General features: G+C 45.3%; 2 protein-coding genes across 2 annotated transcripts; both read left to right on the top strand.

Annotated features, from left to right (window-relative positions):
- The first annotated feature begins 1,223 nt into the window (after positions 1-1,223).
- Positions 1,224-3,521, top strand: LOC124648606. The gene is made up of 5 exons (XM_047188335.1): positions 1,224-1,454; positions 1,565-1,623; positions 1,720-1,870; positions 2,048-2,434; positions 3,060-3,521. The coding sequence occupies exons 1-5, from the start codon at positions 1,224-1,226 to the stop codon at positions 3,300-3,302; spliced, it is 1,071 nt and encodes a 356-aa protein (XP_047044291.1). The 3' UTR covers positions 3,303-3,521.
- Positions 3,522-7,909: 4,388 nt separating this feature from the next.
- Positions 7,910-14,099, top strand: LOC124707540 (arginyl-tRNA--protein transferase 1-like). Its single transcript, XM_047239203.1, has 6 exons — positions 7,910-8,039; positions 8,874-8,912; positions 11,310-11,460; positions 11,572-12,714; positions 12,893-13,211; positions 13,650-14,099. The coding sequence occupies exons 3-6, from the start codon at positions 11,363-11,365 to the stop codon at positions 13,773-13,775; spliced, it is 1,686 nt and encodes a 561-aa protein (XP_047095159.1). The 5' UTR covers positions 7,910-8,039; positions 8,874-8,912; positions 11,310-11,362; the 3' UTR covers positions 13,776-14,099.
- The last annotated feature ends 12,626 nt before the right edge of the window (positions 14,100-26,725 follow it).

Below are 26,725 nucleotides of genomic sequence, written 5' to 3'. Positions count from 1 at the left end.
AAATTTTCAATGGTACAGAATTTGTGGTTCATATTTTACATTTTGTTGATCAAATTAATAATTAAAAAAAATTCAAAATAAATTTTCAATGGTACAGAATTTGTGGTTCATATTTTATATTTTGTTGATCAAATTAATAATTAAAGAAATTCTTAATAAAGCACGTATAATAAGATAGTATATTTATAAAGGGAAATGCACTTTGGCTCATAGGAGTATTTGCTCTCATTGTGTGAATCCACATTTCGAAGTGTAAAAAAAAATTAAACTAAATTTTTACATGTACATCTAGACATTTTATGTTGGTACACAAATTTTCAAAAAAAAAAGAAAAAAATTATGTGGCTCCTGTAAAAAAAAAGACAAATTTTGATGTTGTAACACGACACATCACATTTTTTTGTCTTTTTTGTACACACCACATAAAATATTGTTTTTCCATGAAAACTTGTGTACGAACATAGAATGTCATGATGTACACAAAAAAATTATGTCAATTTTTAAACATTTTTAAAATTAATATTTAATTATTTTACATGGCTAACTTAAGTATATGGATGACGTAAGATCCTGATGGGCCATCACATCCTTGATATGAGTAGATCATCCATGTCTTAGAGGTCAACGGTAACTAAGAATCTCTTTGATATCGGGAAGTTCTTATTCAATAAGGTTCGTGCTCGTCAACTTCTTTCATTTGATTTGTATTGTGATTCGAGTTAGTCATGTGTTACAACATGAGTTGTACCTCAGTCGACTGAGAAATAGTCACACCCTATAAATAATATATAAATCGATATGAAGGAGGTAGTTATTTATTTTTATCACATTTGCTCTTTGCTGTCGACGCACTCCATCTCTGGAAGCCACGGCTGGACGGTGGCAAAACCCAGCACCAACGTAGCGGCAGGAGCGGAAGTCTCCCGAACACCGAGACGCGCGCGCCAGATCCAACGGCCAACGCGGCAGCCATACGATACCAGGGCCCATCTCTCTCTCACTCCTCCAACGCCGGAGCCGCACCTGTCCTCGTCGCCATACCGCCCGCAGTCCACCGGAGCAAACACGAGCGCCCCACCGCCGGCAGAAGCCGCCGAAACCTCCGGCCAAACCGGGTACCTCCACCTGCCGATCTGCGCACCGGAAGCCGGCACGCCCGCTGCCACCTCGCCTCGCCTCCTGAAGCTGCGCCGAGGGTTCAGGGCTTTAGCCTCAGGGCCGAGATGAAACCCCCATTCCTGGATCCCGCCGCCGCCGCGGCGCCGGTACCCGGTGGCGGAGCTCTCGGGCGGGTCCGCGTCGCCTGCGGCGCGACGCGGGTGCCACGGCACGTCGTGGGCGCCGGCCCCGCTCGGCCCGGCCCGGGCCGCCCGCGGCTGCTCGTCGCCGCGTTCCCGGAGCCGCTCGACCACCTCCTGCCCGCGCAGGAGGGCGCCGCAGCACCAGCGCCGGAGGTCAGTCGCGTCAAATCGAAATGGGCAAATGTGGCGTGGGTCATCTTCCGTGTTTCATTTCCTCCGGTGTGTTTGGCTGATGGTTAGGGTGTGGATGGTTGCTGCTGCAGGCTGATGAGGTCCAGAGCGGCGTGGCTTCTGCCGAAATCGAGCTGCCCCCTCCCGGTGAGTTCCTCCCCGAACCCCATTGGAGTACTACTTGGTTTGGTGGTGATGGATCTCTGGTCTCACCGTCTTCCTGTACGTCGCCTCCAGTTCCTGAAAGAACAGTGCGCGTCAGATTCGTGCTGAGAGAGCAGTGCACCTTCGGCCACAGCTTCTACCTGGTCGGCGACGACCCGGCGCTCGGCCTCTGGCACCCGGCGAGCGCGGTCGCCTTAGAGTGGTCAGAGGGCCACGACTGGACAGTCCAGAAAGTGAGAATCCTTTTCTGCACATTGTTTGCTGATTTAGCTCCTTTCCAGTAACTTCACCAGCTTTTCTGTTTTGGCCACCATTGGACAGTCGAGGGAGTGAGGCTCGGATTATGCACAATGTTGTATGATATAACCTAGGTTGAGCAACTTCAATCATATGTTTTCCGTCTTTGCTAGGATCTGCCCGCGAACAGGTTGATTCAGTTCAAGTTCTTGCTGCGAGATTCCTCAGGGGAGTTCCAGTGGCAGAATGGGCCTAACAGAAGCCTGCAAACAGGCGAAACCACCAACACAGTGGTGGTCTATGAAGATTGGGGCGACGAGAAGAATCAGAAAGTCACACAGGAGGGAGACGTGCCGGTTGAAATGGCAGCGGTAATTGCTACAGACGATGACGATAAAAGCATAAACGATGTTGTTGCGGCAAATGAGCTGCAACTGGATGGCAGTCAAGATATCAAAGAAGATGAATCAAGTGTAGGCGATGATGAGAGTTCAGCGGTTGCTACTATCGCTTCTGCCGGAGGGGAATCGGTGAAGGCGTGTGAAGCTGACCAACCAGAGGTAATGGTTCATTAGGATATCCATCACTGCCTTGACGTGGGAGGCAATAACACGCTTTACTACTGAAATCCTGGAGGTCTTATCACCTGTTCTGGTGTGACTGCGTAGTTCAGGGTGTCTTGTATGCCTCAATGCTTGCTGAGTAAAATCCTAGCATCTATCGATTTCGTTAGTCATTCTATTTTCTGGTAGAGAGAGCATAGCTTGACTAGATTGAGGGGGATTTGATGATGCAAGTTGCTTTAGACTGACCTGACTTATGAAACATTATTCAAAATTATGTGCATTTTAGTTTACTGAAGCACCCACATGTTTTGTAGTCCTATTACAGGAGAACGTCTAAGAAGTATCAGCCTGAGGTAGCCTCTCTATCCAGCATTAGATCGCTTGTTTCATTAGAAGGTGGAAAAACATGTGTGCAAAGTGGAACAGTTCAGCGGTATTCTGAAAAAATGCTGGTGCTTTTAATGTGTAGTGGAAGCTGCATAAATCATTTTTTTAGCTGAAAAGCTGCATAAATCTCGTCCAATGACCATGGCTACTATTAGTTCATAAGGCTCGTTATCATTCGATAAGTTCCCTCCTATTGTTGGACTCACACAACCGTTTTTTTATTCTGAATCAGTTGGTGATGGATGAACAGAACATTCAAGATGACCTTCCTGATGAAGTAGACAGAGCACCGCAGAATGACAGCGCCGCGACTTATGCTGATGATGATTACGGTGAAAGTACCAACGATGACAGTATCTTGTCCAAGGATGGTGTTCTGGTCAAGAATGAGTGGACCAGAGCTTTTGAACGTGAGTTGCTTTGGGGTTGGAAGTCCCTGCAGCAGCTTCTAGGCTTCAAAATGGACACAACATGAAAGATGCATCTGGTACTGCTTGCCATATATGTATGCATGGACTCGTCGCAGTCTAGATGGCGTCCTGCTCCTTTGAAGGATGTAGAAAACGTTAGCAGGTAGCAGCTGCTGGGTATTGTTGCGGCACTCCGTTGTGTGTAAATAGTTTCTTCTGGAGAGATGCTAGTGTTTGGTAAAGAACAGGAACCAGTTATCAATAAGCTATCATCAGTTTGTTGTTTGTATACTGAAGCATCCCATTTCGACCTGATGAAGATTGCTACTACCATCCTTTGCAAGGAAATTATGTTCTGAATATGATTACAGAACATTCTATAGATTTCTGGAAGGAAATTATGTTCTGAATATGATTACAGAACATTCGTGTAACAATTATGCTCCACTGCTCTGTTCAATCTATAGCTTTCTAGGAAAAAAATAACTTAATCTAGAGCGTAGACGCAGGTTTCACATGCTGCTGTACTCATAAGCTGTGAGTAATTTGCAAAAGCCCTTGCACAATCAGCACTTTTGTTCCCTTTGATCGTCCTACTCCAAAAGGTATCATGTCTTAATCTTTTCTGTAACACCTTTTCAAAGCTGCCTTTTCCGATGGAGCTCACGGTGGTTGGACCTATCGCGATCCTGGAGATCTTCCAGGTTGCAAGTGAGAATAGGCGTTAGGACTTAGGAGGAAGCCAGACAATCAGAACGCGGAAATGGAAACGTGTATGACTTAGTTTTTGTATTCATAAACATTTTGACGTTTTCTTCCCACTCCGTGTATGCAAAACCATTCTTTAACTCGTTTCAAAAAGAGAATATGGAGGTAAGATCTTCGATTAAAAAAAAACATATGTAGACTTGAACCCAATAAAAATGAGAGTAGGAAGGTGGAACTACCTGCCTTTGCAAAGAAAGGAAATTGCAAATGTGAATCCTTGACCTCACTGGGTCAGTCACAGACTGTGTGTGTTCTCTACCGCTAAGTTAGGGGCTCCTTAAGTCCTTTCTTACCCCAACTTGGATTGTGCAATCGTATTATACCTGGTATCTAACGAGTTGGATTATTAGTATAAGTATCACAACAATATCAAGAAATTCAATTCATCAAAGGTGCATATGCTTCCTCCACCCAAAAAACAATATCGAATTATTTTATGGTCCAACTCATCAAAGGTATGTTGGAGTTGCGCACTTGCATGCCATTTTGCGAGTATAGGAAAGCATCTCAAAAGAAGAAACTAAACCATCGTAAATGCACTTTTGAACCCATTTGCATATGCTCCTGCCACCTTAAAAACAATTTAAAATGGCAAAAAAAATTCTGAACAAAATTTTTGCTTGTACATATGTGCATTCTATGTGCACACACCAAGTTTTACGGACAATCGATATCTTTATGTCATGTGCAAAAAAGGTTTTAAAAATGTCTCATAGAGTCTTTTTGGCATGGCACAAAAAAATATCGGTTTTTCGTGAAACAACTTTACAAGCACATAGAACGTTGAGTTGTATATGCTACATTTTTTTATCGAAATTTGTTTACATTTCAAAATACGTTTAAAATGCATTTTAAAAATCAGGAGCATATGCATCTGAGTGCAAAAACGCCTTGTCCCTAAACCATGCACAACTTTAAGGGTGGATATCCCGTATAGGAATTTCATATGCAATACTAGGGTGCTATAGTAAAAAGACAAACTTAAGGCGACTTATGCAAGGCCATCCACAATGTAATGTGCTTCGATAGATGCTTCCAACAAATAAACTACTGTAGTTTATTGTTAAGCTCCTGTGCTTATATTCTATAATAGGGGTGCCTATTTAGGCCCAAGACACTTTGGTGTTGAAGGGTGTCCTTTTGGTATTAAGGATCAGATCTTTTATAAATAAGCATCCGTGTTGAAGAGAAAATAGTTTAACTTTCTAGTCACCCCCAACCCCAAGACTCCTTAAATATATGACCTAAAGAAGCTAATAGACATGTTCAATTGTTGTTTCGTTTTGGATTTTTTTCCCTTGGGACACCTATATCCAAACATACTTCAAGAAAAATTTATTTTCATTTAGTATCAATTAGTGCATGAGTCCATATACATATCATATTCCTGAAATTCAAAAAAGAAGAACCATACTTTCAACTATCAAACCCAACACCGGTCCAGGCGGGTTTCACCATTTTAGAGTGATTTTACATAAAGTGGTGTGTTGCCACATCACCACCATGACATTCAACGTTAGCTATGAACTTGACAAAAATATAATGATTATTTAGGAAAAGTTCCTATTTTTATTTCAAAAATAGAAATCCATCCTCGTTTCCACCTGAACATTGTGGGAACTATATTATGTTGTAATGTTTTCAACATAATGTTTTCTCTATCTTGGAGATGAGGAGATGATGTGGCAACATAATGTTTTCTCAGGTGAAAATGTGGACGAATTTCTATTTTTGAAATGTGGACGAATTTCTAAAAAGGTTTAGACTTCTACAAATATGTCATGTTATGTTTTCTCTATCTTAGAGATGAGGAGATGATGTGGCAATCAAGGAAGTACACATGTCATCTAGGACCACTTTGCAATCTCACAACCTATTTGAAGATATGAATGTTTGGTAGTTAATGGTCAAATATTTTTGCGGAGGAATTGAGGGTTAAATTTTGTGGATAGTAGAACCCATACATGTATTATGCAGCCTCACAAAAAGATATAATACACAAATACTCAATAACTAAGGCATCATGCATCCCTACTTCGCTATATGCAGATGATGTGGCCATTTTTTTGCCCCATTCAAAGATGACATATCAAACTCTTCCACCATCCTATATGATTTCACAGAGATAGCTAGGCTTGTGAAAAATGTGCAAAAAGCCTAGTGGTAGCAGTCAGATGCTCGTACATTAACCTCGATGAGGTGCTTCGGTACTTTCCACTGATACCCATAAGCTTCCCATTTTGATATTAGGGTCTCATGCTATCTATGCACATGGTTTGGAGTATCAACTTATAACATATACAGTTCACAAGATGGTGGAAAATGGGTTAGAGGTCATGGAAAATCCATAGCGGTGGCGGGAAGGACTACACTTCTCAAATATGTCATCATGTCGCGGGCTATCTACCACATCAACCCCTTTGATGCTTTCCATGTGGTTCCATTAACTCGGTTCATGCAGTGTAATGTCCTTCCCATGTGGGTGAAACTCATAGGGAGAGTGCAAGATCAACTGATAAATTATTTGCCAGCCCGCAACTCTTGGGCGGAGAGGCATTCTTGAGTTGGGGAAACTTTGCAATGGCCATGAATCATAATACTCGCAGTTGGGATGGTTTAGGGTGACAAGGACATGGTTCTGTTCAATGCGGCTACCACGGTTACGGTCATTGATGGCCCGAAGGCCTCTTTATCGGCACACCCTATGGGTGTAGGGGAGAATCCTGCCCCCTCCCCGGTTTGACCATCTTAAAGGTAAAGAATTTATTTGTCAAGAAAGTGGTCAAGGTGGACTTTTGGATCAACAACATTTAATATTGGCTCCGAGATCAAAATATTCGACCCATGGGGTTCGTTAGAGGAGGTACATCTCACTGAGGATGTATCAGATGATATTGCGTGGAACCTATCCACTTCAGCGGAATACACAATGGCATTGGCTCAATTTGAAGGAACAATTTCCAAGGCCATGAAGCCGGAGGTTTGGAGCAACTGGACCACCTAAGTGCAGATTTTTTTGTTTGACTCATTCTGCAAGATAGGGTGTGGACGATATAGGTTGTAGCGGAGAAGACGACCTTACTGTGGGCTATGCCAACTTTGCAAGACGAAGCCGGAACCAGTGGAACACATTATGTTCAAGTGTCGGGATTCGGTGCGGATACGAAATGACGTTATCGCTTGGCTTGACCTCAACCCCCTCTCCTCGCCAACTGGCCAAGCTTCTTCTTAGTTAAGGGTTGGTCGTTTCCGATGGTCAACGGTCGCCGGAAGATGAGAGAGGCTAAGCCCTCTTTAACTCATGGTTAATTCTTGGAAACTTTGGAATGAACGAAACATTGTTGCTTTTAGAAATGTGCACTTAATGCCGACCTCGATAATTGTCAAATTAAAGAAGAAGCCACTAATTGAGGTTTGGCGGGCACCAACCATTTAAATTATATAATAACGTGAGAGTAGACATTTTGTATTTGTAGATCCTTGGATTCCAGTTATTTTCTTTGTAATCTTCTTAATTAACTCGTTTGAGGTAAAGTTTTAGCCTCCGTTTTACGAGAAGAGTGACGCTGAGAAGCTCATGTAAAACAAAACTGTAGTCTGTATTCCTTAGGCATTAAGAAAATGGAAGTGCAAACTTTAAACAAAAAACTTATTTTTAGGAGCAAACTTTTATTAAAACCTGATGACGTAGGAACAGACTTATCTTATGACCAGAAGACTGACGACTTCTGCTATAAGCCTATAACCAAGGGGCCAACCCAGCAGGGGAAGGAACCCTCTGTAAGTCTTGCAGCCCTACCAGTCAGATCCGGCCGGGGACCCAGCCAATCCGCCCAACCACAGCATCCTCCGGCGCGGCGGCGGCAAAACACCCGGCAGCCGCAGCATGATGGCGGACGGCGCCAGCAGCAGCGGAGCCGGGCCCGGCGGACGCGGAACCGGAAGCGTTGGCGAGTCTGTGGTCATCGACTACGGCCGGCGGCGCACAACCTGCGGCTACTGCCGATCCACCGGCCCAACGAGCATCTCCCACGGTACCATCCCAGAAATCCCTTCCGTTGTAGTTTGCTCTAGTTCGACCTGGATCGGTTCTTGTTGCGTCTGGAATTGCCCGTCAGTTCTGAATTGTCGGCCGACGCGTTATTCATAGGACGCCTAGATCACCCCAAAATTAAATTTAGGCGTACTGGCGTAGATTCTATTGCCAAGGGGACCAAGCCACCAAGGTGCGATGCTCTTTAGTTCGGGTTGTGGTGTAGTTTCGTTGTTCTTTGGACCTACAGTCGCAACGAAATCCTCTGGGAAAAATCGAAATGAAATGGCTTCTGTTTGCCAACTGTAGGTACTCTACGAATGCTGATCGTTACTTCTGCGATTTTATAAATAATTGAGTATATGAATTCTTGAGACATCTGGGTTATGTACTTAGGCTCGCGACACTTGAAAGAGGCATCCAAATTCTGCCTCCCTAAAAACTGAATGAAATGAAATATAGACTATTAACATGCTGTGTTAACTCTTACTGTTCATCGTGTTATTGAAAATAACCATGTTTCACCTTTATGCTGATGTTAATGATCCGTCTCTGCTTTTACTTCTCATTTCCTTATCAAGCTTGTGTGTACATGTCTATAGAAGCCTTCTGTTGCAATAGTTTGGGATACCGCAGCGTGTCTTTTGGAAGATAGAATGTCCGTGTAGTGGCCATTAATTTTTCTTGCCGTGATTGTGTTAGCCTGTTAGGTTGTATTGGCCTAGTCTTACGCACGTAAATCATTCTTTTCTGTAAATGCAAGTAGATGCAAAGCTTTTTCGCTTTCTTGGAATAAAGTTATGGTGCCACCTTTTTTATTCTATTAATTTTGCAGGTCTGTGGGCTACCAGTCTGAATGCTCATGACTATCAAGGTATGGAGATCTTATTTTATGCTTACCTAAAATCCATCTGTATGTAAAGTTAGATTGTTTGATGTGGACTTAGGACATCTACAATGCAAGGTGCTTATAGAAATAAACCAGCTTTTTTCTTAAGAAACGGTGCTTATTTCTTACCAGAGCTTCATAGTTAAGCATCTGGGTTGTGTAAATAAGCATTGGTGCTTAAGTAAAAACCATTTTTTTTCTAAGCATCTCTCTGAGCACCTTGCATTGTAGAGGCCAGATGTTTGTTCTGTTCATGCATGTGCTTTGAAGTTAGCCTATATGCGTCTGACGATATAAAATTAATCCAGAGAATTGAAGTCCCCGCAAATACACACAATTAATTGCTAAAAAGTTTCAGATGACTGATTAACTATAAGCATGCAAGAATATAAACCTGTACCTATATAGTGTTATTCACTTATTCTGTCCTAACATTGCATGCCATTTACAGAAATTGCATCAGACAGTGTGTGTAAAATGTATGCCAAAAACTTAGGAAGCCAGTATAATTGTGTGGCACCTACCGTTTTTCTCCAACTGGAGTGTTGTAAGACAGCCTCCTAAAGGTATTCAAGGGCTATGCACCTGGACAAGGGAGAAACTATTTTGCATTTTGAGTGAAACCAAATTAGTTACTGGATAAGTTCAAGAAAGTTCATGATAATGTGACAGTCGAGTTGTAGAACATGCCAGGGAGCGATGGGCAGAACACTGACATGAGTATGCGTGTAAGGATCTAAGCTCTGCGGATCTGCAGTTGAGATCAGGATTCTTAGGATATGAACATTTTGCAACACTAAGCTCCACTATATTTTGCTTTCATCCATCTAATCTATCACTGACTGCCTATAGCTATGGCTGTGATGCAAAGATGCTTAACACACATGAAAACACGGAAGGTAATATGAGATTAGATCACTTAAAAGTAAGATGTACTCATAATGATGTCTTGTGGCAATTTGCAAAAGGGAAGAAAATTTATATCATGAAACATGTATATTGACAACAAGAATTCATTTGCTAAATTATGGATATGACAAGAGGTTTTATAGAAAGGAGAGCGAAACCAAGAGATGGAATATTCTTTTTCGCGAAAATGCAAAGAGCTTTGCGTTTCGATGCATTGATAGAAAAAGAAGTTGTATTTACAAGTCCGGAGAGTGGGCCAACACCCACGCCATACAGTTCAACCCAAGAAACCTAGTCTAAGGGAGAAGTTGGCGTAGCCCTCGTGCTCCCGCATTCGCCCATGATCTTGCCTCGGCTTTGATCGTGTTGACTAGGGAGACCACTGAAGGAAGCTCGTTGTTGAAGACGATCGCGTTCCTATGCTTCCAAACCCACCATGCTGTGAGCATAATCAACGATGAGGTTCCTTTGCGCATATGACATGGGTTGGATCTCACCACCAGCGTCCACCACTCCGCGAAGTCCCCTTCAGCAATAGGAGGTCCGGCAGTAGATTGGATCCAGGATAGTATCTCATGCCAGATAATCCGCGAAAACGGGCACCCTGTAAGAATGTGTGACATAGTCTCCTCCGACTGGTCACAGAACACGCATCGCGGCCGATGAGGCAACTGGCGGCGTGCGAGTCTCTCACCCGTCCAACATCTGTCTTGGCAAGCTAGCCAGATGAAGAACCTCACACTGGGTGGCACCCAAGATCTCCAGTTCAACTTCCAAGACCCCGAGACTAACGACCCTTGGAAAAGGGCATAGTAGCAGGTCTTAGAGGAGTACTGGCAATTGGTCGTCCACCACCTGACAAGCTTGTCTGGCTCATCCGTCAGGTGCACCCCCATGCATCCTGGTCCACAGCTGAATGTATTGCCAAAGTGCCAGAGGGTTCAAAGCCCCTGAAATGTCTGTGGTCCAGCTGCTTTCGGTGGAATAAGCGCCAGTCAATCCGGCGCTATTTCCCCGATCAACTTCCCATCCACCCATCTGTCCTCCCAGAAAAGAGCAGAGGATCCATCGCCCAACACCATCACCGTCGAAGCGAAGAAAATATGGCACTCACTCCTGGTGAACTGCATGTCAAGCCCGCGCCAAGGTCGCAAGGGGTCTGTACGCATCCTCCACAACCAACGGGTCCTGAGGCTGATGGCCGTGCGTGCAAGGTCTGGTATACCAAGGCCTCCACAGCACAGCGGCCTGCTCACCTTGTCCTAGTTTACGTGATAGTGTCCACCCTCAACATCCTTCCTGCCCACCCGTAGGAATCCGTGCAAAATCTTACTCTGTTATAGTCATTAGTCTGTTAAAGCATTACTTGTTCATATTCTTCCGTGTGATGTTGGCTCTAAATTTTTTCCTTAAAAAAATGCTGTTTTTGATATGATTTTGTAACCATGATTGGAATGTTCACTTCTTATACAGCTCTTCTTGATCGTGGATGGAGAAGGTCTGGCAGTTTTCTTTACAAGCCTGAGATGGAACGGACATGCTGTCCCTCATATACTATACGTTTGAAGGCAAGTGATTTCACTTGTTCCAAAGAGCAAGACCGTGTGCTTAGAAGGATGCAAAGGTACATATTGTGTTGGTCTGTCTGCTCTCAGTTTTGTATTTATACAATGCATATTTTCTAGTTCAGTCTTTAAAATGCCTTACAATGTGTCTTCACCTTACCTATGGGCAGGTTTCTTGATGGAGAGCTTGAGCCACAGGTTGGAAGTCCACAGTGTAAGACCAACCCTATAAAGCGTTCGCTCAACGAACCTATGAATTCACCAACCTTGAAAGTATCTAGGGTATCAACATATGAATTTCGAACAGACAAATGTCCAAGCTTGGACCAAAAAGATGAGTTTATCTGTTGCCTGTCTAGCAAAATAAACGAGGCAATAGACATGTGCTTCCAAGGTGGAATTGCAGGTTCTGATGTTCAACTCCCTAAAGCTGTTGTGAAGACTGTTAAACCTCAAGTGAAAAAGAAAGTAGGAGAAGCAGCACAAGAAAAAAAAGGCGGAACAATCCAAGATTTAGTCTACACGTGTAATATAAGTTTCCAACTTGCTGCAACAATAAGACGCGCATTGCCTGAAGAAAAGCGTGCAGTACTAGGAGACCTCTCTCCAAATTGTATTGCAGAGAAGCTGGTGTCGGCAATGACAGAAAATGGAGAAATAGCTGGTTTTTCATTGAAAGCTTGTAACGGCCATCTGAACTTCTATTCTGCCACCATTCAAGCAGTTCAGAACCATAATGGCATTGGTGCAAGTACACAGGCTTCAGATAACTCTTCCAGCTCAAAACAAGGCGCTGTAAACAAAAATGATGCAAGACATAATCAAAAAGCAAAAAGGTTGGAATTTAGTATGGCAAGATCACATTTTGACCCTGAGGAGTTTGCTTTGTACAAGAGATATCAGACAAAAGTGCACAAGGAGAAGACAGTTACAGAAAGCTCATACAAGAGATTTCTGGTAGATACACCCATTGTTTCCATTCCCCCAGTGAGTGGTGATAATACAGTTCCGCCATGCGGGTTTGGTTCATTTCATCAGCAGTATAGAATTGATGGAAAACTTGTGGCAGTTGGTGTAGTTGATATCCTTCCTAAATGTCTCTCAAGCAAATACTTATTCTGGGATCCTGACCTTGCTTTCCTATCTCTTGGAAAGTATACAGCTCTGAGGGAAATAGATTGGGTAAAGACAGCACAAGAAAGCTGCCCCAGCCTCCAGTACTACTATCTTGGTTATTACATACATTCCTGCAATAAGATGAGATACAAGGCTGCATATCGACCATCAGAACTTCTATGTCCTGTCCGTTATGAGTAAGTTGTTTTTCCTCTAATCTGAAAGAGATCCTTTTCTAATCATAGGTTTGCATGCAAGTTGTTTGTTTTGTGTGTTCATCAAAGCAGAGCTTTGTAACACTCCCTATCTATGCAAGTGCTCTATGTATACTGATTTATTGACAGCTACATTATCCTTTAACTCTTGATTTTGCAGGTGGGTACACTATGATGCTGCCAAACCCTTACTAGATAAGAGTCTGTATTCTGTTCTATCTGATTTCTCCACAGCACAAGATGAAATGCCCCAGGCACATGCTTCTGTTCCTCGTGATGAACCTTCAGCAAAAAATGACCACAGTGAGATTCCCATTGACGAGGATGATGAAGACTCGGACTATGACGAGTCGGACATGATGGTTGATGAGGAGATGGTTCATTCGGAATCCAGTGCTGATACAACTGAGGATTGTTCCAACATAGATGGTATAGAAAATGTTACCATGGACCTGAGCGGTTCCCGAGTTAAATATAAGGTAAATACACAAATTTGAGCTCCAGTCAAAAAGATGCTGTTAGTTCTAGTTGGTCCATGCACATGCATCAATTTTGCATTTCTAGCATTCATTGGTGAAATTTCAACTTCTTCCGTTAAACCACCTATCCTTCTGCAAGTCTTTCCTACGAAGCATCTGATAGGAAGCTCTCTTTCTTGGCCTATCTAGTTTAACAAGATTTTTCTTGTTGCAGCTTCCTTTCTTGTTTTATCTAGTTTAGCAACCATTTCTGTTGCATATAATGATTAACATGGCACAGTTGATGTGTGGGGAAATGTATTTATTTGCTGCTGTTGTAATAGATATTGGATCTGTGAAGGTGTTCCTTTGATGGCTTCATCGATTCTTATTGGGCTGTCTGGGCTTTTGTGAAACAGTTTGCTGATGTCCTGTAATTTGGCCTGCCTTCTCTTTCAGGAACTTCAAAGCGTGGTCGGGCCAATCGAGAGGAGGCACCTGAGTGAGCTAGAAAGGCAGCTAAGCAGATATGCCAAGGTTGTTGGGAAGGAGCTGTCTGATCGTCTGGTTTATTCCCTTAGCTGAAGAAGAAGCAATTACGAGGGGCAATCCAACCAACCCTGCTTCCAGTTCCAGATGTGTGTATCTGAATTAAATTACTCGGAGTATTTTTGAGCAAGTAGCTCACCGGTCTCTGCTGTGAAAAGCAGACGGCACTCGAAATGGATGCTGACAGGACACATTGTCTGGTCGAATCTGTGCTGTGATGTTGTCATCATGAATGTTTCTCTTTTGGTTCCTGTGGCAATTGCCTGGTCGAATTTGTGCTACATCAAAACAAGCAATTTGATGTACTGATAAAACCTCAGAACTGAAAAGCCCATAAAGGTCTCTCCTCTTGCCCTCCCATGGCAATTGCCTGAATGAATAATGAGTGAATTTGGTGTCATTGGTATCATAAAAAAAGGAAGCATCATCTTCATCGGATTCGATAGCGCTGGGGCAGACTGAATAGTGAGAGAAGTTGGCATCATTGGTACTGGTATCATAAAAAGAAAGCGGTCCTCGATAGGGCCGTGCCACCGCCCCGCCTGGGGAAAAGGCCAGGACGCGCGTGAACCGTTGCTGGGTAACGTGTTTGGCTTGCAGTGCCACCACCGTATCCCGGCACTAGACGCATGTTAAACGGGTGGCTACCCTATCTAACGAGTGAATGAATGGTCCTGCTATGTCTGTTGGTACTTGGGCAAGCACAGTCTGATCCACAGTTCACAGGCACCAGAGTAATTAGGCTGGGTCTGAGTGGGTAGGAGGACCTTAGCAGGAAAATGCAGTAAAAACTAGAATATAACCCAGCCTCTAGCATGAAAATGCAGTGCAAATTACAAATTAGGCATTCTAGAATTAGTGTTAGTCCGTGTGACTGATTTACTCTTATCTTTAAGTTAGATAACCTTCGTAATTAAGCATGTACACGTTAATTAAGTCCTCGAGGACCTGGGCATCGACCAGTTGGCTTGCGGCGCGTGGCGGCTGCGCCCCTCGGGGCCGTGTGGCGGTGTTGTTTCCCCGTGGGGATCATGTCGGAGGACGTCGGGCCTATCTCCGACAGCGAAACGACAAAGCCGTGGGACGATGATGCGGTAGGAACCTTCGGAAGAATGAATGCAGCACGTTGATTGAAGCAATTGCGTGTGTGCCGGTTGGCTTGCGGCACGTGGCGGCTACGCGTCGTGCCGATGTTGTTACCCCATGAGGATCTTGTCAGAAATCATTGCCTAGCTCCGGCAGCGAAACGACAAAACCGTTGAACGTCTGTCGGCCAGGATGGGACATGTTAACAAAAAAAAATGTTTACCTAAATGTAATGGCTTAGTCCATATGTAATGTGAGATGCTTAGAGAGGTGTTTTCGAGACACGAGCCGATTTTTGCTCGACCACAGGTGCTTATTTTCGATAATAGAGAATGCTTAATCAGACGCTTGTCTATATAAATAAACGCATGTTCTTAGACATTTTACTTTACGTATCATCTTATTGAGCACTTTGCGTTATGGTAGTAGATGTCTTGATACACCAATACCGGATATCATTTTGAAGGAAAGAAAAGCGTGTATTCGTCGTACATAATGAAGGAGATATATGTATGGATAGAGCTTCGGATACATTGCAAACATTCACAAACCTAGATAATGCAGGATATCATTTCTTATCTATCTCACTTTGAAGGAACATTGCTCGTGCAGTGTGCTCCGGCACTGAGCATTTCACCGCGGCGAGACCGACGTCGCTTTACGCCAAGCATGTTTCATCTTTCATGCTCTCAGTCGTAGTAGTACGATCTGCTTCCCGTGGTAAGATTCTCGGTTACTTTTACTGCCTTGTTCATCCATATCAGCCCCGGTGAACCGAGAGTCAGTGGTGTGCTTTTTTTACGAAAGCAGATGTACCCGCGCAGGCCGCAGTGGGAGCCAGGATTCGCTCTCCCAAGAGCGGATATTTCCACCGCTCTCCGGCGGCATCCCATGCACGCCCATGTCATGATCCAAAAGGAAGAAGACATGACCTGTCGACCTACCCGAGATGCCGGGCCCGCACGCCAGAACTGCATCGACACGACGCCAGAACTGACTCGCTGGGCACGTACGTACACTGGCTGCTCGCTGTAGCCATCATCAAGAGAAAGCATCAAAAGATGCTGCCGCTCTACCTATACTCTGAGTAGGTGGGAGGGAGGAGAGAAAAAAAGAAAGGAAGCGAGTGGATAATGCAAAAGCTCTAACTCCGAGATGGGGTGGGCTGGCTCGGGAAGGGTAGACGACACGGTTGTCTCCTTTTGCTTCGGAGGAAGCGGCGACGGTTTACACGCCAAGCTCTTTTCAAGAAATGAGGCCATGTACTACAATGGAAGATACTGTACTATTTAGAGCATCTCCACCGGCTGATAGCGGTCAGGGCGACGCGACGCAAACGATCGCTGAGCGATCGTTTTTATCCGCCGTGACCGGAAATGTGTCTGGGGCCTGCTCCAGCGGGACGATGCAAAGTGATCGGGTCGTTCGCGGAGACGCAAACCTGACCCAAATATGCGCCAGGTTTGCGTCTCCGCGGACGCGCGGCGGTCGCGCCGAGTGTCCGCCGAAAAAGACGTAGGACCCACGCGTCAGTGGCTGGAGGCCGATATTATTCCCGCCATTGGCCATTCCCCCGCGAAATTGCAAACTAAACCGGCGCGAGCAATCCAGAAGCGATGGACGTCCTCGCCGCCGCAGCTACCGCCATGGATGCGGAGCAAACCCTCGCACCCGCCACCGCCCCACACTCCCCCGTAGCCACGACCATAGCCAGAATGGAGGCTGCAGCTCCGGCGGAAGCAAAGCGGGCCGCCACCGACGGCGGCCGGGAGGCAAAGCCGAAGGCGGCAAAGAAGGTGCTCTCCGCGGAGGAGAAAATCGTGGAGGCCGCGAAGCGTCGCGGGCGGCGCAAGAACCGAAGATCAAGAGCTGCCGCGACCGCCAACCGGCAGGCACGGCAGATGCAGATCAAAGCCGGCGTCGCGCAAGTAGCCCTCCGTCCAACCTTAGCGGAGGGCTACATGCTCGTCAAGAGAGAGGGGATCACCGGCGTCGCTCCTCCGGCCTCTTCGGTCAGCTCGGTAAGTTCCCAGCTGCGCCTGATACGTCTCCAACGTATCGATAATTTCTTGTGTTCCATGCCACATTATTGATGTTATCTACATGTTTTGTTCACACTTTATGTCATTATTATGCGTTTTCCGGAACTAACCTATTGACGAGATGCCGAAAGGCCGATTCGTTGTTCTGCTTGTTTTTGGTTCCGGAAAGGCTAGTTCGGGAAATATTCTCGGAATTGGACGAAATCAACGCCAAACCTCCTATTTTCCCGGAAGGCTCCGAACACCGAAGAAGAGTCGGAGAGGAGCCGGGGGGCCCCACACCATAGGGCCGCGCGGCCGGGGTACGGCGCGCCGGCCTAGGGTGAGGCCGCCCTGTCGGCCCTCCTGCGCCGCCTCTTCGCCTATATAACCCCTTTCGACCTAAAAACGCGAGTACCAATTGACGAAACCCACGAAACCCGCCGAGCCGCCGCCATCGCGAAACCAAGATCCGGGGACGGGATCTCCGTTCCGGCACCTGCCGAAGCGGGGAAGTGCCCCGGAAGGCTTCTCCATCGACACCGCTGCCATCTCCACCGCCATCTCCATCACCGCTGCTGCTCCCATGAGGAGGGAGTAGTTCTCCATCGAGGCTCGGGGCTGTACCGGTAGCTATGTGGTTCATCTCTCTCCTATGTGTTTCAATACAATAATCTCATGAGCTGCCCTACATGATTGAGATTCATATGATGATGCTTGTAATCTAGATGTCATTATGCTAGTCAAGTGAGTTTTACCTATGTGATCTCCGGAGACTCCTAGTCCCACGTGTGTAAAGGTGACGAGTGTGTGCACCGTGTGGGTCTCTTAGGCCATATTTCACGAGAATACTTACTCATTGAATGGCATAGTGAGGTGCTTATTTATATCTCTTTATGATTGCGGCATGTTTGTATCACTACTATCTATGTGCTACTCTAGTGATGTGTTATTAAAGTAGTTTTATTCCTCCTCGCATGTGTGCAAAGGTGACGATGCGTGCACCGTGTTAGTACTTGGTTTATGCTATGATCATGATCTCTTGTAGATTATGGAGTTAACTATTGCTATGATAATATTGATGTGATCTATTCCTCCTACATATGCATGAAGGTGACGGTGTGCATGCTATGCTAGTACTTGGTTTAGTCCGTTGATCTATCTTACACTAAAGGTTACTTAAACATGAGCATTATTGTGGAGCTTGTTAACTCCGGCATTGAGGGTTCGTGTAATCCTACGCAATGTGTTCATCATCCAACAAAAGTGTAGAGTATGCATTTATCCGTTACGTTATGTGATCGATGTTGAGAGTGTCCACTAGTGAAAGTGTAATCCCTAGGCCTTGTTCCTAAATACTGCTCGAGTTACTACTGCTTGTTTACTACTCGCTGCGTTACTACTCGCTGCAATACCACCACCATCAACTACACGCCAAGCACTTTTCCGGCATCGTTGCTACTGCTCATACTTATTTATACCACTTCGTATTTCACTATCTCTTCGCCGAACTAGTGCACCTATTTGGTGTGTTGGGGACACAAGAGACTTCTTGCTTTGTGGTTGCGGGGTTGCATGAGAGGGATATCTTTGACCTCTTCCTCCCCGAGTTCGATAAACCTTGGGTATCCACTTAAGGGAAACTTGCTCGCTGTTCTACAAACCTCTCGCTCTTGGAGGCCCAACACCGTCTACGAGGAAAGGAGGGGAACGTAGACATCAAGCACTTTTACGGCGCCGTTGCCGGGAGGAAAGGTAAAAGGCTCTCATACTACGGTCCCGGGTAAAGTATTTTTTCGGCGCCGTTGTGTGTGTGCTCAAAGCTATTTCCTTTAGATCCTGCAATTGCATCTTGTTGTTTCTTGTTTACACTAGTTTGGCATAATGGACAACAATGAGCTTCTTATTCTATTTCCTGATTTAAAATATGGATTGTTTGATGCGAAAATTAAAAAACCTATGAAATCTTATTTGCATGTCTGGTAGTAATATTAGTATGAACGTTTCGAACACCATTGTTGATAATGATATAGAAAGTTCTAAGCTTGGGGAAGTCTGGGTTGCATGATATTTTTAGTCCCCCAAGCATTGAGGAGAAAATTTTCTTTGATGATACTTTGCCTCCTATTTCCGATGATGATAATGATAGTGGTCTTTTTGTGCCACCTACTATGGAGAGTAAATTTTGTTGTGATTATACTATGCCTCCTACACTTGATGAGAATAATAATGATAGCTACTTTGTTGAATTTGCTCCCACTACAACTAATAAAATTGATTATGCCTATGGGAGTAGTACTAATTTTATGCATGAGACTCATGATAAGAATGCTTTATGTGATAGTTATATTGTTGAGTTTGCTCATGATGCTACTGAAAGTTATTATGAGAGAGGAAAATATGGTTGTAGAAATTTTCATGTTACTAAAATGCCTCTCTATGTGCTGAAATTTTTGATGCTACACTTGTTTTATCTTCCTATGCTTGTTACTTTGCTCTTCATGAACTTGTTTATTTACAAGATTCCTATGCATAGGAAGCATGTTAGACTTAAATGTGTTTTGAATTTGCCTCTTGATGCTCTCTTTTGCTTCACATACTATTTCTTGCGAGTGCATCATTAAAACTGCTGAGCCCATCTTAATGGCTATAAAGAAAAGAACTTCTTGGGAGATAACCCATGTGTTATTTTGCTACAGTACTTTGTTTTATATTTGTGTCTTGGAAGTTGTTTACTACTGTAGCAACCTCTCCTTATCTTAGTTTTGAGTTTTGTTGTGCCAAGTTAAGCCGTTGATAGAAAAGTAAGTACTAGATTTGGATTACTGCGCAGTTCCAGATTTCTTTGCTGTCACGAATCTGAGCCCACTGCCCTGCAGGAAGCTCAGAAAATTATGCCAATTTACGTGCATGATCCTCAGATATGTACGCAACTTTCATTCAATTTGAGCATTTTCATTTGAGCAAGTCTGGTGGCCTAATAAAATCCATCTTTACGGACTGTTCTGTTTTGACAGATTCTGCCTTTTATTTCACATTGCCTCTTTTGCTATGTTGGATGAATTTCTTTGATCCATTGATGTCCAGTAGCTTTATGCAATGTCCAGAAGTGTTAAGAATGATTGTGTCACCTCTGAATATGTCAATTTATATTATGCACTAACCCTCTAATGAGTTGTTTCGAGTTTGATGTGGAGGAAGTTTTCAAGGATCAAGAGAGGAGTATGATGCAACATGATCAAGGAGAGTGAAAGCTCTAAGCTTGGGGATGCACCCGGTGGTTCACCCCTGCATATATCAAGAAGACTCAAGCGTCTAAGCTTGGAGATGCCCAAGGCATCCCCTTCTTCATCAACAAAATTATCAGGTTCCTCCCCTGAAACTACATTTTTATTCGGCCACATCTTATGTGCTTTTTCTTGGAGCGTCGGTTTGTTTTTTGTTTTTGTTTTGTTTGAATAAAATGGATCCTAGCATTCACTTTATGGGAGAGATACACACTCCGCTGTAGCATATGGACAAATATGTCCTTGGTTTCTACTCATAGTATTCATGGCGAGGTTTCTCCTTCGTTAAATTGTTATATGGTTGGAATTGGAAAATGATACATGTAGTAATTGCTATAATGTCTTGGGTAATGTGATACTTGGCAATTGTTGTGCTCATGTTTAAGCTCTTGCATCATATACTTTGCACCTATTAGTGAAGAATACATAGAGCATGCTAAAATTTGGTTTGCATAATTGGTCTCTCTAAGGTCTAGATAATTTCTAGTAAGGTGTTTGAACAACAAGGAAGACGATGTATAGTCTTATAATGCTTGTAATATGTCTTTTATGTGAGTTTTGCTGTACTAGTTCATCCTTATGTTTGCTTCAAACAACCTTGCTAGCCTAAACCTTGTATCGAGAGGGAATACTTCTCATGCATCCAAATCCTTGAGCCAAACAACACTATGCCATTTGTGTCCACCATACCTATCTACTACATGGTATTTTCTCGCCATTCCAAAGTAAATTGCTTGAGTGCTACCTTTAAAATTCCATCATTCACCTTTGCAATATATAGCTCATGGGACAAATAGCTTAAAAACTATTGTGGTATTGAATATGTAATTATGCACTTTATCTCTTATTAAGTTGCTTGTTGTGCGATAACCATGTTTACTGGGGAACGCCATCAACTTATTGTTGAATTTCATGTGAGTTGCTATGCATGTTCGTCTTGTCGGAAGTAAGGGCGATCTACACTGAGTTGAATGGTTTGAGCATGCATATTGTGAGAGAAGAACATTGGGCCGCTAACTAAAGCCATGATTCATGGTGGAAGTTTCAGTTTTGGACAAATATCCTCAAGTCTCTAATGAGAAAAGAATTAATTGTTGTCAAATGCTTAAAGCATTAAAAGAGGAGTCCATTATCTCGTTGTCTATGTTGTCCCGGTATGGATGTCTAAGTTGAGAATAATCAAAAGCGAGAAATCCAAATGCGAGCTTTCTCCTTAGACCTTTGTACAGGCGGCATAGAGGTACCCCTTTGTGAAACTTGGTTAAAGCATATGTATTGCGGTGATAATCCGGGTAGTCCAAGCTGATTAGGACAAGGTGCGGGCACTATTGGTACACTATGCATGAGGCTTGCAACTTATAAGATATAATTTACATGATGCATATGCTTTATTACTACCGTTGACAAAATTGTTTCATGTTTTCAAAATCAAAGCTCTAGCACAAATATAGCAATCGATGCTTTTCCTCTATGGAGGACCATTCTTTTACTTTCATTGTTGAGTCGAGTTCACCTATTTCTCTCCATCTCAAGAAGCAAACACTTGTGTGAACTGTGCATTGATTCTTACATATTTGCATATTGCATTTGTTATATTGCTTTGCATTGACAATTATCCATGAGATATACATGTTATAAGTTGAAAGCAACCGCTGAAACTTCATCTTCCTTTGTGTTGCTTCAATACCTTTACTTTGAATTATTACTTTATGAGTTAACTCTTATGCAAGACTTATTGATGCTTGTCTTGAAGTGCTATTCATGAAAAGTCTTTGCTTTATGATTCAGTTGTTTACCCATGTCATATACATTGTTTTGATCGCTGCATTCACTACATATGCTTTACAAATAGTATGATCAAGTTTATGATGGCATGTCACTCCGGAAATTATCTTTGTTATCGTTTTACCTGCTCGGGACGAGCGAACTAAGCTTGGGGATGCTGATACGTCTCCAACGTATCGATAATTTCTTGTGTTCCATGCCACATTATTGATGTTATCTACATGTTTTGTTCACACTTTATGTCATTATTATGCGTTTTCCGGAACTAACCTATTGACGAGATGCCGAAAGGCCGGTTCTTGTTTTCTGCTGTTTTTGGTTCCGAAAAGGCTGTTCGGGCAATATTCTCGGAATTGGACGAAATCAACGCCAAACCTCCTATTTTCCCCGGAAGGCTCCGAACACCGAAGAAGAGTCGGAGAGGAGCCGGGGGGCCCCACACCATAGGGCCGCGCGGGCCGGGTGCGGCCGCGCCGGCCTAGGGTGAGGCCGCCCTGTCAGCCCTCCTGCGCCGCCTCTTCGCCTATATAACCCCTTTCGACCTAAAAACGCAGTACCAATTGACGAAACCCACAGAAACCTGCCAGAGCCGCCGCCATCGCGAAGCCAAGATCTGGGGGACAGGATCTCTGTTCCGGCACCCTGCCGGAGCGGGGAAGTGCCCCCGGAAGGCTTCTCCATCGACACCGCTGCCATCTCCACCGCCATCTCCATCACCGCTGCTGCTCCCATGAGGAGGGAGTAGTTCTCCATCGAGGCTCGGGGCTGTACCGGTAGCTATGTGGTTCATCTCTCTCCTATGTGTTTCAATACAATAATCTCATGAGCTGCCCTACATGATTGAGATTCATATGATGATGCTTGTAATCTAGATGTCATTATGCTAGTCAAGTGAGTTTTACCTATGTGATCTCCGGAGACTCCTAGTCCCACGTGTGTAAAGGTGACAGTGTGTGCACCGTGTGGGTCTCTTAGGCCATATTTCACCGAATACTTACTCATTGAATGGCATAGTGAGGTGCTTATTTATATCTCTTTATGATTGCAGCATGTTTGTATCACTACTATCTATGTGCTACTCTAGTGATGTGTTATTAAAGTAGTTTTATTCCTCCTGCATGTGTGCAAAGGTGACAGTGTGTGCACCGTGTTAGTACTTGGTTTATGCTATGATCATGATCTCTTGTAGATTATGGAGTTAACTGTTGCTATGATAATATTGATGTGATCTATTCCTCCTACATATGCATGAAGGTGACAGTGTGCATGCTATGCTAGTACTTGGTTTAGTCTCGTTGATCTATCTTACACTAAAGGTTACTTAAACATGAGCATTATTGTGGAGCTTGTTAACTCCGGCATTGAGGGTTCGTGTAATCCTACGCAATGTGTTCATCATCCAACAAAAGTGTAGAGTATGCATTTATCCGTTCCGTTATGTGATCGATGTTGAGAGTGTCCACTAGTGAAAGTGTAATCCCTAGGCCTTGTTCCTAAATACTGCTGAGTTACTATCGCTTGTTTACTACTCGTTGCGTTACTACTCGTCGCAATACCACCACCATCAACTACACGCCAAGCACTTTTCTCGGCATCGTTGCTACTGCTCATACTTATTTATACCACCTGTATTTCACTATCTCTTCGCCGAACTAGTGCACCTATTTGGTGTGTTGGGGACACAAGAGACTTCTTGCTTTGTGGTTGCGGGGTTGCATGAGAGGGATATCTTTGACCTCTTCCTCCCTGAGTTCGATAAACCTTGGGTATCCACTTAAGGGAAACTTGCTGCTGTTCTACAAACCTCTGCTCTTGGAGGCCCAACACTGTCTACAGGAAAGGAGGGGGAACGTAGACATCAGCGCCCTGGAACTCCCGCTCCCTTGCAGGGCCACGCGGCGTCGCGGTTCGCCTTCGGCCTGCCGCCGGTGAAGTTGACCAGGGCGGCGGTTCCCGACCTCAACCGGACGCCTAGAAGCGGTGACTCCTGCCCGGGCGCGACATCGAAGACGCGCCAGGTGCCGGAGGAGAGCATGCCACAGCCCCGTATCCTGTTCGACGAAATGGCACCGCCTGCCCCGACGATGGACGACCCGGTACGTGAGCTCTGTCAATGTGTGCGAGTGTCGTGTATCATGCGTCTGATGTCCGGTCGTTCGTAGGACTATTGGAAGGACCGCCATGATTCAAACATCCAGGAAATTATCTACGGCGGCGGCTTCGTTCGCGATGATCGGGCCGGGACAGGCGCGCATGATGACTGGCCACCAACCCAAGATGCGGAGGACATCGACACCGCACGACTGTTCGCCACCCAGCAGACGCAGCCAACACCCGTGTCCGTCGACGACTTCTACGACGCGCCAACACAGCCTATCCCCACGGACATTTCCACGAAGAAGAAGGGCAAGAGCTTGAGGACACAAGGCTTCGTCGACGACAAGGATAAGTGTTTGTGTGAAGCGTGGCTGGCAACGACCCAAGATTGTATCAATGGCGCCCAGCAAAAGGGCAAGGTCTATTGGGCCAAGGTCTTGCAGCAGTACAACGAGACCAGGATGCACCCGCCCTACCATATCACAGGCCCTCGGACGGAAGAGTCCCTCCGGAAAAGATGGAACTACATCAAACAAGAGACAAGCAAGTTCCGCTCGGCGGTCGAACATGCTATTAACAACCCCGTAAGCGGCACTGGCGTCATGACAGTGGTAAACACGATACAACCATCATCATTCTACACAATTTGCGTCATTGTATGTACATCATTGGCGGCTATGATTGCAGGTATCCCACGCCTTGGAGAAGTTCAGGGCGACGCATAAGAAGGGCTTCCATATGGTCCATTGTTGGGAGGTGCTCAAAGACAACAATAAGTGGATGATAAGCTTTGCGGCCTACCAAGAAGCTGTGAAGAATGGGACAGCGGTCACCCTCGACGGCGAAGACGACGATCAAGGCCGTCCAGTCCTTCCACCTCGTCCATGAGGCCATAAGGCTACCAAGGTCGATCTCGTCCGGGAGGCGCAGGCCATTGCATTCACGCAGAGCATGGAGAAGATAATGGCCGGCAACCGTGCCGCTATGGCTGCTAGGGACGAGAAGAGGCGTCTGGAAAAAGAGGCCGCAGCTGCCATCTACCAGAACCTCGCGAAGGAGGTCCTCGATGTCCAAAGGCTGGACATCGAGGCCAAAAAGGCAGACGCTGAGGCCAAATTGCATGCAGAAGACACAAGGATCATGTTTGCCGACTTGAGTGGCGTCGACGACGACACCAGGGCATGGTTCATGAAGAGGCGCGCCGAAATCCGCGCGTGAGACGCCTGATCGCCAGCGCCATGCGCCCAGCACCTTGGCCTCCTTTTGGACTTTTTATTATTGTTGTTCAGGCCTTGTTGTGCCCCTTTTGGACTCCACTTTGCGCCGTACCAGTTGCAAAGTGTGATGAACTTGTTTCAGCCCTCAATCTGCGGCTGTAATTTCGTGCAAAGTTGACGCTAGTTCATCTTTTTTGAATTCTGGCCTGCGCCGAAAATGCGTCGCCCCGCTGGAGCCAACCCCAGATGCAAACGGACGCACGACCATTTCCGCGTCCGCCAGGCGACGCAAACGGACGCCCGCGGACAATTTGGGCGTCCGAAATGCGTCGCGCCGCTAGAGATGCCCTCAGGATAGCTTTTTGGGGGCTGGAGGCGAAAATGGGCTTGCACCGGCGCGCCCCATACGGCGCCGGCCAATTTTGGAGCTCAATAGAATCGCCGGTAATCCCGTGCCGGCCCCTCGCCAAGGGGGAGCCGCCTATCAGCCACACATCCCAAAAGTCGACGCCAGCGGGAGTGGCCGGGCCGACGCGTCAGCAGCTCATTCAATTTTAACCTAATCGTCGCCTACCTCGCGACGGGAGTTATTGGGACGCAGCGGCGGTGCAGTTTCCACAGACGCGTAGCGAACCGTCCCATCGCGCGCGCCTTGCTCTTCGTTCCGCCGTTAATGAGCGCCACCGCTCCCCCGCCTCCCTCCGGCCTATAAAAGGGCCGCCTCTCATCGTTCCTCTCACACAGAGACCCTAGCGCCTCTCTTCCCAACCCTAGCCGCCACCATCTGAAAACACGATGCCATGTCTGGTCGAGGCCGAGGTCGCGGTCGTGGTCGTGGCCGTGGCAGAACTCACCAGCTGGATTTTCCAGTTTGGGTGACTAGGTGTGCCCTCGAGTGTTCTTTCTTGGCAGCGAACACACGAAACCTGCGATGACCGGCCTAGTTAGGTTTAGTTTTTTGGCAATGTTTTATATTTGTGTCAACCATGGTTCAAACTATGTATTAGTTTGTGGAAAACCATGTTCCAAACTATATCTTCATGTAAACCACATTCCCAATTATGTATTAGTTTGTGGAATAAAATGTTCCTTATTCAATTTTCTATGCATTTATTTATGATTTTAATTCAAAACATCTATTGGGGCCACCGTTTTGGTGGGGGGGGGCGGTGTGGGAACAGCTCCCTCAAATGGAGGATGCAGTGCCGGCGCCCCCCAAACGGAGGTGCCGGCGCCCCTGCCGGCGCCTATTTGGGGGCTACCGGTGGAGATGCTCTTAGAGAGGTGTTTAAGCAAGCTAAGTTAAGGCTCACCTCTTATCAGAAGTGTTTCCTAGCTATTTGCATGTTTTTGTTAGCGATATCTTAGACAACTATCTGCGAACGAGTGAGGGCACCTGCCTTAAATTCATGTACATATTTTTGTGGAATCGTGATTGCAGTGTTTGGCAAAATTTACATGAGAGAGCCAACAATTGAGGATATAGCACGGTT

This window comes from Lolium rigidum, chromosome 4 (genome assembly GCF_022539505.1).
Source record: "Lolium rigidum isolate FL_2022 chromosome 4, APGP_CSIRO_Lrig_0.1, whole genome shotgun sequence".
Lineage (NCBI taxonomy): Eukaryota > Viridiplantae > Streptophyta > Magnoliopsida > Poales > Poaceae > Lolium > Lolium rigidum.
Note: the sequence above shows the minus strand (reverse complement) of the source record. Positions and strands in the feature narration are given on the sequence as shown.

What these genes read in the sequence shown, in the direction of transcription:
- LOC124707540 (XM_047239203.1), top strand. Translation starts at nt 11,363, where the DNA reads ATGGAACGGACATGCTGTCCCTCATATACTATACGTTTGAAGGCAAGT. An exon ending in GTGCTTAGAAGGATGCAAAG is followed by an intron (nt 11,461 to 11,571) that starts GTACATATTGTG and finishes ACCTATGGGCAG; the next exon opens with GTTTCTTGATGGAGAGCTTG. An exon ending in CTATGTCCTGTCCGTTATGA is followed by an intron (nt 12,715 to 12,892) that starts GTAAGTTGTTTT and finishes TTGATTTTGCAG; the next exon opens with GTGGGTACACTATGATGCTG.
- LOC124648606 (XM_047188335.1), top strand. Translation starts at nt 1,224, where the DNA reads ATGAAACCCCCATTCCTGGATCCCGCCGCCGCCGCGGCGCCGGTACCC. An exon ending in GAGCTGCCCCCTCCCGGTGA is followed by an intron (nt 1,624 to 1,719) that starts GTTCCTCCCCGA and finishes AGTTCCTGAAAG; the next exon opens with AACAGTGCGCGTCAGATTCG. An exon ending in ACGACTGGACAGTCCAGAAA is followed by an intron (nt 1,871 to 2,047) that starts GTGAGAATCCTT and finishes CGTCTTTGCTAG; the next exon opens with GATCTGCCCGCGAACAGGTT.